Here is a 12,605-nt window from a genome sequence, read left to right on the forward strand (position 1 = left end):
TTGGGTATGCCAGCCAGCTGGGGGGCTGTGCTTGCGAGATTTGGACGTTGAGGCCAGCCATGGGTGTCATGGTACGACCTGGGCCCCACGGGGGGTCTGGTGGAGTGTGGCATCCCTTGTCCGTCAGGGCGCCGCCCGAGCGGGTGGCTCGGGCTGGCAGGGTCACCGGACCCTGGTGGGGGTTAAGACCTCCAGGGGTCCGAGGTGGTTTCTCAAGCCTGGGATGGCGTATATTGAGGACCACTAGGGGGAGGTGTTGTGGGTCGCGCTTTGGTGGTGGCATCGCGGATGGCCAACTTGGGCCTGATGTGGTGACCACCCGGGCATGCGGCCTGGCGCCCTCTCCCTAAGACTCTGGGACAGACAGCATGTGATGACCTGCCATGCTGTGTTGGTCTGTGGCTGCGGGTCGAACCGAATGGACAGGGATGGATTGTAGCCCACCAGACAGCCATTAGAACATCTGTGGAACGTGATGGTGTGAGAGTGACCTTCCACAGATGTTCTGTTATGATTTGTGGACTCTCGGTTTGGGAAGAGAGCCGTGGGAGTGTTGATCGGGAATGGTAACGTGCCGAGCATGAGCATATCGGCCATGCTCGGCTGGCATGTGTATGGCAAAGCATCCTTCTTTGGTGAGGTTCGTGAAATGTGAAAAATGTTTGGCATGGGTAATCTGAGGGTAGATGCAAATTTAAGGGTGAATTTTGAAATGTCATGATGGATACTGACAACAGTGTCACCATTATTGATCCAGGTGTGTTGACCAAAGTGTTGGAGGCTGTGATAACAATTGACAGGTTAGCAGGACACAGCTTTCAACTGGTTGCGGGGGCGACTGCGCCAATATTTGGGACGCGAGATCATGGGGATGTAGTTGGGTAGTCTGAGGGTCAACGTGGTGCTCTGGCTGTCCGAGGTGTGTGGACCATGTTGTCTGGGTGGATCTCCTGGTGGAGCATGGCTGTTGACTGGACCTTGGTGTGGTCAAGTGTGGGTGAGCACTGGGGGCTGCGGTTCTGTGGACTGGGGGACAAGGGCGGCGTTGGTGACGTGAGGGGAATGCCTCGCACTGCGACAGTCTCCCCCAGGGCCGAGGTTGTGGGTATGGTAGTGTTTGTTGGCAGCAGGTGCTCACCACATTGGCCAGCTGGGGCTTGTGCAGCTGTGTTCCTCGCAGGGGGGCCGAAGGATGGATGGTGGGTTGCACCCTTATGGACACTCATGGGCCATGTTGGCGTTTTGACTGCTCACCTTGTCCCGATGACCCTTGCACGGTAGAGGTGCGGAGCTGTCGTAGCCATATGTAGTTGTGTAGTGATAATCACTGTTGGATGCGGATCCACATACCTGCTCGTATAGAGGGGACAAAAGAGAAATTTGGTGGAATTTGATTGGTCCAATGTGAAATTTGGGGATTTTATGGGTGGGTGGCACTTTGGACCTGACCAACCGGTAATTACCTGCACATCAAGGTAGGGTTAAGGCCTTGATGTTTAGTGTCCCAGGCTTCAGGACTTGCTTAGTTAAATTGGGGACATGTAATTTGGAGTTGGGGGCGGGTGAGAGTGATGACATGGCCGGTGAGGGGGATGGAATGTGTGCCACACAGTGTCTTGTGGATGACGTTTGTTTTTGTGTGGTGGTTATGTGTTTTTATGTGGTCGTGAGTTTGGAAATTGAAATATGAGTGAGTGGTGATTATTGTGAAATGTGCTTTTGAAAATGTGATTTGAATATGAATTGGGATTTCACAATGGCAGGCCATGGAAACTCTTGTAACATCTTTTTGGTACCATCATCTCTGGAAATGTGTTGGAGAATTGAATGGAAGTGGGGGAGGAAATGTGTTTTTTGGGATTTTGTGGGTGGGGAAGGTGTGTGTGTCCGCAGGTACAGATCAAGCTCTGAGGAGCGATGCCTGCGCCCCCCCCCCTCCCCCCTCTGCGGCAATTGCCCCTGGCAGCCAGTGGTATCTGGAAATTGGAGCTCGGCGGTGGAGGGTCTGTTTGGGCGCCTTGGGGTAGGGGAGACCCCCGGCGACCCGTGTAGCCACGCTGAAGCAGGACACCACGGGGCCTGGTGTGTGGAGACCCTCACCGGCGGGGTAACGGCGAAAAGGGCTGTTTGGCTCTCACGGGGCCAAGAGGTAAAGGGGGGGGGGGGGGTGGGGGGAGGCAATAATGAACTTGAGTCAAGTGACTTGTTTTTGGGACTGCGGGCACCACAGCCTGAAGCGCCCCGACCATCTTACTTGTGCGGTACCTCCCCGCTGCCTAGGTGAGAAATGCACACATGTGATATAACATCTATGCCATGGTCCTGCAGGGGGGTGAAATATGTGCTCTATTGATTTAAGTGTTGTGATGATTTTTGGAATGAGAATGAGTGAATAAGGGGTTGTGTTGAATGAATGTGGGCGAAAACCACCGAGCCATGTCACTCACCTGGAACACCAGGACAGGGCCCGCGTAAATTTAGGGGTGCATTGGGATGGTCCCGCAGTTAAGGTTGCGTCTTGTGGCATCGCCGGGGGACGCCGTCTGTAGACTGGGGTTGTACAAATGTTTATTAGAGTTTTTGAATTTTTTGGTTAACGTTAAGGTTTGTGGTTAAGTTAGTTTTACGTGTTGTTTTTCCTCCCACCGCAGGGACAAAGAATTATAATGATTGTAAATATTTGATTGCATGATGGTTAAGGGGAGTAGCATGTTCAGGAGAACAGGTAGGGAGCTCTGGCTCACTTCCCACAGCCCTCCTAATTTATTTCATTGGCTAATTAAGTGTGACAGTAAGTGTCAGGATGAAAATGGTAGCACCTGCAGTGAACCTAGCAGGAGCTATGGTTCCGGGAGAGGGGTGGGGGGGGGGGGGGAGGCTGTGTTATGAATTTGGGTGGAGGAATATCTAGAGCCAGATAGATCTGTATAGGTAGTTATCTGACTTAGAGTCCCTGTATATAGAGAGTTGTGTCAACTCAAATTTGGACGCCATTTTGTGTCTAAGTGTGTCGGATTAGATATACATGTACATTCGTGATATGGGGTGATATATTCTAAACCTGCTAAAAAAAATTTTACTACACATATTTAGTCTTGTTATTACATACAGGTGATATTTGTTTTGTCAAAAACTCAGCTATTGCCGTGAAAAAGAGCTGTGTGGTGATATTAAAAGTGGTATGGCAATGCATATTACAAGCCAACACTGCATATAAGAGCTAACATTATAAGTAAGACAAACCAATGCTGTCGTTCTCTGAATTTTAATAACTTTTAGAAAGGAGTGGGCATATCCAATATTTTTTAAAGGGTGCCGAGAGCAATTCCGGTGTAGGACTTCCAGCCGACATATAGTCTAACACACTTAAAACAAATTCTGTACGTGGTATTGCCATATTTCTATAGTGTACAACTTTAGTTTTATCGACATTTATATTCAATTTCCATTGTAATGATTTAACAAGCTGCAAGTCAGCTTCTGTCTCTGACATAAGGAAAACGTCATCGGCATCTAGTAAGATTGAAACGTTCATTTATTACGACACCCTTGCCCAGAACTCTGATGGATATTGCCTGATCGATTAATATGTTTCATAGCTGGCGACTTAATTAACACTTAATTTTCGACTGCGCCAAGCCGTAATTAAACAGAGAAAAAACTTTTAAAAATACCTGCAGTGTGCACGGTTCGTCTAGTCAAACAGATATGGAAAAGCACAGATAAGACGTCGTATTCACCATAACTTGTTTAATTTCACCAGGAACACGATGACGCCAACACAGTAAACATTCAGTACAAAACTTGGTTCATACATTCAGTACAGAACATGATTCATACATTCAGACCGTAAGAAAACTCTGCCCGTAATACAACACTCTGACCAGACCAACACTTCATCCCACTACGTTCACTCCTCACAAGTGAAACTCATCACTACTCCGTTCACTCCTCACAAGTGAGATTCATCACTACTCCGTTCACTCCTCACAAGTGACTTGTATTTGATGTATCCTTGATGTATTTATTTATTGAAATTTTTATTCTAACACAACACAGTTTAATTTTAATGAGCTGTCATGTACTAGTACTTCCACAACAGAAAATCACATGGACAATCTTCCGGAAGATGGCCAGACAAATCGCTAGCTCTATCGACCACATGTATATTGATATCAAACAGGGATAACAGCTTTTGAAAGTTGAGCCAGTTTTAAATGTGGGTACACAAATACACCTGTTTTACTGCATTAATCACCTAGAAATATTGTATGTTTTGGGAACGATAGCTGTCACCAGGTTAAATATATAGGGATTGTCCAATGTGCAAAATCTTCCATCACTACAATTTGGCCATAAATCCCGGGGTGGGAAATATTTGAGCAAATATGCCACAAGACGCATGAGCACTGTACAAAGCAAACAATAACTCGTCAAATTTTGGACGTATGGATGGCTGCACAACCTGCAAAAAAATTGAGCAGGTCCCCCCCTAAAATTGCTTTTATGATTGCCGATTAGGCTAAAGATTTTAAACCAAAAAAATAACTTGCCTCGGAATAAGTTTTGAATGGACGGACAGACAACTGAAAACAAAACGGACCATGGGTTTCCCACCCCTATAAAATCAAAATTAATTCCCTCTGAAAAAGTACAGTGACATTGCCCGCAGACTACCCAACCGCAGACCAGGCAATGTCACTGTACTGGGACATTTCATCAATCAATGACAATATGCGGTCCGCTAGGACTACCCGAAAAAAATTGAGCAGGGTTCTTCCCACGGAAATGCATTTTTGGTCAGCTCCTTGAAGATTATAAACAAACACAAATCACTTCCCTTTAAAAGGGTTTTCAACGGACAGACAACCAAAAAAAAACCGAGCAGATAGAATTGCTTTTGATCATCGATCATCAAGCGGCGTGGGCCTACCTGGCAGAGTCTCGAGGAGTCGATCGCTTTCCAGCTCTTTCGTCTGACTTTCGCTTCCCAAATTTGTCTTCTGACTTTATCACTTGGAAATCTATACATCTTATATTTCCCAGATTGGTTTGAACAACCAAAAGCAGAACAACCAGTCATTTTGTTTGGCAATAAACAACATTCCCGTACCAAGCTGACGTTCACGCACGGTGAAGTTAGACACAAAATGGCGCCACGAAATCACGTGACCAGAAATCTCGGGTCAGCGCATGGCGCAACTCTCTTTATACAGGGACTCTAATCTGACTGTCGTGAAAGGGAATCTACCTGTAATAAGTTCTATGTTTATTCCGGTTTGTCGGTATAAGCTGTATTGATGTCCCCGCCACGAGGGAGCGGGGCGTGCTAAGTAATACAGGGATTATGGATAAGATTCCTTTGTTCGTCGTCCCCTCTGTCGTCAAACCTGTGTCCCTTATGGCAACGCACTCATATAAATACTTGGATAGGTCTTTCGTGCACACATTAATTAGTTCCCCCTCCCTTATAACAATGACAGTGGAAGAAAACGGTCAGGAAGCCAGATCGGGACACCACCAGCTGGGCAAGCCCTGAGCCTCGAGCAAGGCTGGGAGCCACGCCCAGGAGGACTGTTGATTGGCCAGTGGGAGGGGCGATCAACACCACAGACGGGAATCACTTGGCCAATGACAGGGCACCAGCGCAACAGAACCTTCGAGAGGTCGAGAGACGAGGCGCTGGTTGGGGCAGAGCAAGAATTGACGTCACACGCAAGGTGACAAAAGGGCTCACTGGACGACATTTTGTCTCTCTCTCTCTCTGTCTCTCTTTGCGCTGGACCCCCTTCGAGTTGGAGATCGTCATTCGCCATTCTTTTTGCCTCTGCGCTGGACGACATTTTCTCTCTTGGTCTCTTCCATTTCTCTCTCTGAGCTTGGAGCGGTGCTCGGCCCTTCACGGTGCTTTTGGTGCTGGGAGCGAGTGTTGGTGCGGGAGCGTGGATCGGTGCTGTGAGCGGGCGGAACCTCGTGGGCAGTCGACGAAGAGCTTGGAGTGGGGCGTGCCGCTCGGGGCCTGGCGGGGTGCGCGAGCGAGGCGGACTGAGGGAGCCGCGTTGGACCGCGGACACGACTACTGACAGATAAGGCCGCACCCCACAGAACATTACATGACGGGACAGTTATTTTATGTAATTCATTTTCCTTTGTCTCGTATTCTGAAGTGAGTTGTAGGGACGTCCCAACCTAGGATTTATTTATTATCGCGTTTCCCTGTCCCGACCTTTATTTAAAATAAATCCTTGCATTACTTTCCATTCCTTGTTTAAACCCGTGTTCGTTTGAGTTAATCCCCTACAGGATCGGAGCTGCAGTCGGATCGCTATAGGTAAGCATTGCTGCCTCTTCTCCTTCATTCTTCCTCCCGTGCTGTTGTAGTCAAATCCGTATTTGATCGTCGCCTCCATTAAAGCCGTTCGGTCTTCCGCAGTCCCTGGTGTTAACCTTGAGGGATTTGCGCGACAATAATATTAGCCTCATTCAAAATATTGTGGCAGACGATCATGGATGAATGCTGATTGATTCGGCCAAAGGTGTGCTCCTCTCATAAATGCTTTGTGCCCTGTGCTGTGCAAAGTACCAGTCGTGACTGTCGATTCTAGTAGCCTGGTCACTCCTACATATCCTGGACCTGGCCCACTGTCGCCAATGTCTGTTTCGACATTTGCAGTCACACCTGCATAGCTACTGCTTCACTGGTCACAACAAAGACTGAAGCAACTATTTATTCTTGACCAGCAAAAGCTGAAGGAGTCAGCCATGCAAGGATAAATAGAGCAAATCAAATGAAGTTCAGAGACTCCGAATTTAAGAACAACAAAGTTGCTACGTTTTGGACTGTGAACAACTCATTCCGATATATTTTGGAACACCAATCGTAATGATGATGTTTCATATGCAGCCCGTGGCTGCTGGTTGCATCATTTCTGGAAGTGTGACTGTGCCGCTGATACAATGCATCTGTTACTAGTGTAGATGCAGTGCCTCTGGACCACCATGTGCATCCAGGGCAGCTTGGATACTTTGTGTCATGGAATCAACAAGGGCCTGGAACTGTTCTGCAGGAATTTTGCACCATTCTTCCACAAGGAAGTCCTACTACAATTCATGTCGGTGTGATGGAGGTAGAAACCGCTGTCTTCGGTGCCTCTCCAGACAGTCCCACAAATGCTCGATGGGATTGAGTTCCAGCGACCATCCAGTGACCATAGGATTGCTGGCCTGAAAGACATCCCTCACAGCAGGGAAGAAAAGCTGCATTATGGGATGCAGATGATTGCTCGGGATGGTAACGTAGCGTGCTGCATCAATCCTGCCTTAAAAGGAATGAACGGATTGAGTCAAGAAATGAAAATGCGCCAAAAAAGCCATTATGAAATCGCCAAAACTGTTGGAATCAGTCAGGCACTTGGGGCTGCAGAGCTACGTGGGCTGTCATCGCCCATGCACTTCTCCATTCGTAGAGAACATGATGAAGGACGACTCGTCCTACCATATCACCATTTTCGATGATGCAGGATTCTCAAGACTCACGTTAAACTCAACACAGTTTGTCCGCCATTGCTCTCCTGTGTCGCCTTGCTGTCCGGCCTAATGACCGTGCATTACACTTGTCCATAATGCTCTTCCGCCAACTGTTGTCCTTTGATTATGGCTTTCCTTGTTTTTCTCAAGCTGACACCACCTTGAAGACACCACCTCATCTTTCTTCACATTTTTACCCTGCAACAACAACAACACAACAGGCATTTTAAGGCCATTTTCCCTGCAAGAGCGGGGGTTAGCCCTGCGGTCCCCATGACAATCTTCTCCATTTTGCCCTATTTTCTGCATCTCCCTGTGGAAGCATACCAGAATATATGTTCTCATATGTGTTCTCATACACTTCTTTTCCAAAATGTGCTTTCCTGTGTAACTCTGTAGAAATGGAATCTGGAGGATAAGGAGCTTGCATTTCTGTTTGGACAGGTCAATAGGGAGTGACCTACAGAGAACAGATAAAAAGTGCTTTACCATTTTAACTGATAACAGCTGTTTAAAAGCTCTTCAAACTCTCCAAGATAGAAACCAGAGTGTCTCACTGTCTGGGCCGGAGGGCCCTGTGCGGAGTCCTGAATTCCATGCTCATATAAGGAAATAAGTTTTTATTATATAAGAAAGGGACTTTGAGGAAAACGCTGCGCTGGCCAAGGAACGGAGAAGATCTGCGCACAGAAGAAGATTCTGGGTGCCACGACAGGCAGAACGAGGCTTCGTCAAGTCTAGTCAGTTCATTAGTTAGTCAATATCTTGAATAGGTACGTTCATGTAACAACCCTTTTCAGTTTTAATAAAACATTGTGTGAGAAACAAAAGGAGGAGTTTTTCTTTGTTGTAAGATTAGGGATTATTCAATATCCCCTTGTTAACCCCCTTGCCACGCATTTCTTCTTCGACCATCTTTAGCCAAGCCTTTCTCGGTCTTCCCCGTCCTCTACTTTTTTCTACATTCATTTCCATCACTCTTCTCAACCAGTCACTTTCATCCTTCCTCAACACATGACCAAACCTTTTTACCCTGCACATGAAGTGAAAAGCAGGGTTAAGCAAAAAAAAGACATTTTGGACAAAGGCTGTGGAAATTGTGAGCGTGTGATGAGGAACTCCTCATTGCACTCCTCATTACACGCTCACACTTTCCACAGCCTTTGTCCAAAAAGTCTTATTAATATTAAACAAAAATTAAAGGTAAGGTAAAATCTAATTTCTAAATGAGGGACCCTCCATATGGACTTGCATACAACACAAGGGGATGATGAAATAAAAACAACGTAGTGTGGTGCGTTGGCTGATTCTCCGCCTGGCTTCCTTGACCGGTCTCGGAACCACCGCGCGGGAACCTCACAAGTTGGTGCGCAGTCACGCCCAGAGCAGCCACCGACCCATGGAGCGACGGCCAAACTCCCTCCTCTTCCAATCGTCCCACGCTCGCAAAGCTCCGATGGTTCTCTCAGGCACACATGGCACGAAGCACAGCCGTCACTAAGCCAGCACCAAAGAGGGAAAATATGCGGCCGCTTCCACCAATGCCAGAACAGAGAGAGACAGAGAAGTGCGACTGCTTACGATCAAGCCCAGGAGAGAGAGAGAGAGCGAGTCCAACTGCTCGCGATGAAACCCAGCACAAGAGAGAATGCAAAATGTGACCTTTGTGCGAGGACCAGAGAGAACAGGAAGTACGACCGCTCGTACTAACAGCCCGGGCCAAGAGAGAAAAATGGCGGTGCTTTTCCTTTTTACTTCGACTGTCTCGAATGTTCTCTCTGACGTCACCCGCGCTCCAATCACCGAGCGCCACTCGCTCACCTCATCGTTCTTCAAACGATCGTTTTTTGGGGCGTGGCCTCACGGCCACACTTGACGCCCATCGAGATGATTCGGCTCGGTGGCGTAGTCGCGTCTGGGTATCGTCAGCGCTGATGTTATTTGCCATTACGTGCCGATCGCATGGCTGGTCGAGTTTGCTTTATAAGAACGAAGGGAAAAGTCACAAGTGTAATTACACACTGAATTTGTCCATATACCCAAACTAATTAGTATAGCTCCACCCTTCGCATGGAGACACAACGCTTACGCGAGCCTCTGGCCCTGACTTAGATACATGAGGTTTCTTCTTTGCGACCTTCAGAGCACACTACTCTATGCAATCCTACCTCGACTACGGTATTTCATTACCTACCCCAAGACATGTAACAATATGTTATTGTAACATATTGTTACGTTCGTGGGGGTAGGTCATGAAATACCTTCGTCCAGGTAGAATGGTATAGATTAACGTGCTCCATATGCCGTGTAGACACCTCGATGTAACGAAGTAGGCCCGGATGTCATGTACATGTATATTTGTCTCCATGCGAGGGGTGGAGCTATGCTAATTAGTGAGGGTATAAGGGTAGATTCCCTGTGTGTAGTCGCCTCTGTATGTTCTCCCTTCATTCCTTATGACACGTACTCCACCAGCCATGCGTTCAGCACCTACGATTACATAATGCAATTGCCGACCAGATCCAGACATTCGACTTGCACCACCCAGCTCAAATCTTCTCGATGGGCATCAAGAAAGGCCATGAGGCCCCACCCCAAGAGAAACGATTGGTCATGGCCATAGACTGATGCGACAGCGCTCTGATTGGAGCGCTGGTGAAGTCACGAATAACTTTCAAGCACGGGAGCGAAAAGGCGAAGCGACCGCCATCCTGCTCTCTTTCTGTCCCAGACTGGTTACAGGCGGTCGCGTTCGGGTGCTGGGTTGGAGCGCGAGCGCTGGTGAAGTCACGGATAACTTTCAAGCACGGGAGCGAAAAGGCAAAGCGACCGCCATCCTGCTCTCTTTCTGTCCCAGACTGGTTACAGGCGGTAACCGCGACAACTGTGACAAGCAGTCACAATTGTACGCTCTTTCCTCCCCTGGGCCTTTGGTGTGGGCGGTCACGCTTGGCTTCGTACCAGAGTTGAGGAAAACGTGAGAAATCCATTGGATCGTGTCGATCGGCAGAGGAGAGATTTTTGGCTGCGGCATGACTTTGCGCCATTGTGCGTTTCCTGCGCAGTGACTTGTGGACCGATTTGACGACTGCCAGGGCTCGAGGGCCATTTGAGGAGACCAGAGCTGAGTATCAGCTAACGCTACACACCACATTTTTCGCCTTTGTTTATTTCTCCCTGTGTCTGTATATGAGTCCGGTATGCCTTTTCACCTTCCACTAGCCCTCCCCCCCACCCCCCCCCCCACCCCCCCCCCCCCCCCCCCCGCAGCGCATATCACTACCACCCTAGTTTTGGTATACGCCTTGGAGTTAAAGCTCGGTCGGCCATCCGTTAACCTGCGTTGTTCACTGCCAGGTAGACACGCGACAGTATTTTGTTCAATTCGATAAATCGTGCATACAATGGCAGACTTTAGAAAGACTTGTCTGCTCCCGGAGATATCCCTTTTCCCTGTAACTTTATCCCTTGACCAGTTATCTCATAAAGTCGCATCATCATATCCTCATACCCTACCCACCCTTACACACCCCACCATAATAATTTCCTTTCTCCATGTATGTAGTGTGTTTTTGGTGGATATTTGCTGACTGCGCATGAGGATTTGTTCTTTGTTCTTGTTTTTATTTTTGTTGCTTCTTTCCAATATCCAGGAGGCCATCTCTGCTATAGAAAGACTCGATAATCATACATTGAGGCCAGGCCACTCAATTCGTGTCCTTATGAGCATGGACAAACGCCACATTTACATTGGAGGATTGCCCCAGGTACGTTATCATGGAAAACAACTTCAGACAGTTCAGTTCTTGCCTTTTGAATGCTGCAATTCTAATTTTGGCACCTCTGTTCAGGATAAGTGTAAAATGGAAATTCTGGAGCGTTTGAATTGGGTGACCGATGGTATCGAGGATGTGATTCTCGGGCCAGTGGACGATAGAGCAACTCGGCCCACCAACTATGGCTTTGTCTACGTGCAATACATATCCCACGATAAGGCTACCATGGCACGTAGGAAGCTGATGCGCTGTGAGTTTTGATTCTGGCAAGTTTTTATTCTTTAATGTGAAAAATGTAGAAAAACCTTAATTGTGGTTCATTTTAGCACGTTGTCTCAGAATTGACTTTTCTTGTATCTTTCTTTAATTTATTTGAATTACACAGACTCTTGTGTACCTGTGCCATGGTTTGAAATACAGACTTGGCATTTAATATGGAATATTTTTTTTTCTTGATTTGGGTTTACTTTCTGAACTCAGTATATCAATCTGGTGAGTTAATTTTACCCTTCGGTGATGTCTTTGTTGAAAGAACCATGTCACTGATTGTCTTTCACAGCAAGAAGTCAATAACAGGATTATATCACAGGTGGCGTGACAAAATGTAAGGACAGGTACATTTGACGATTGGCTTCACAATCGGGTATATAAGGGTTGTTGCGTTCTGTATTAGTGGAAAACAACTGCTGCACGTCTACAAAAGTTATTGCCGCTTCCTCTGGAGATGGTCTGTCAACTCGACAATGCTGTTTGTCATGGAGTGGTGGCTTTACGAAATTACGGCATGAAACGGCGTGCTGTTGCTCGGCAGTATGGCATCACTCAAGGTCATGTCAAAGATCCTGAAACGAAATGATCAGAGGGGTGTCCCTACTCCAATACCGAGGCCAGGACGTCCACGCAGAACCACAAGGACAGATGATCGCCAGCTGCACCGGTTAGTCTGCAATGGCCATACCAAGTCAGCTAATCGGCTTAGGGCTGAGTGGCAGCAACTGACAAATGTGCCTGTGTCCAGAAGGCTAGTCAACCAACGACTGGTTCAAGCAGGCTATCGTGCCAGGCGTTCCCTGAGAAAGCCACGCCTGACCACACAACACAGCCAGCGCCGATTGCAGTGGGCCAGAGAGCACCGTCAATGGCAGCCAGGACACTGGAATCACGTGACCTTCAGTGACGAGTCTAGATTTCTGGTCTATCATCAAGATGGCCGCGTCCGAGTGTGCAGACAAGTGCAAGAAGCCCACAACGAAGATTGTCTAGTGCCAAGAGTCCAAGCTAGAGGTGGTGATGTGACCATTT

The 12,605-nt window shown here is 47.6% G+C and overlaps 1 protein-coding gene across 5 annotated transcripts in view; it reads left to right on the top strand.

Annotated features, from left to right (window-relative positions):
* Positions 1–12,605, top strand: part of LOC137426911 (putative RNA-binding protein 46) — an 83,097-nt gene that overhangs the window by 35,113 nt on the left and 35,379 nt on the right. For all 5 annotated transcript variants that reach the window (XM_078778873.1, XM_078778870.1, XM_078778869.1 and 2 more), the window contains exons 4-5: positions 11,181–11,294; positions 11,379–11,553. In XM_078778873.1, the coding sequence (XP_078634999.1) occupies positions 11,181–11,294; positions 11,379–11,553 (289 nt within the window). The remainder of the gene's footprint in view (positions 1–11,180; positions 11,295–11,378; positions 11,554–12,605) is intronic.

Source organism: Myxine glutinosa, chromosome 5 (assembly GCF_964187855.1).
Source record: "Myxine glutinosa chromosome 5, kmMyxGlut1.1, whole genome shotgun sequence".
Taxonomy (NCBI): Eukaryota; Metazoa; Chordata; class Myxini; order Myxiniformes; family Myxinidae; genus Myxine; species Myxine glutinosa.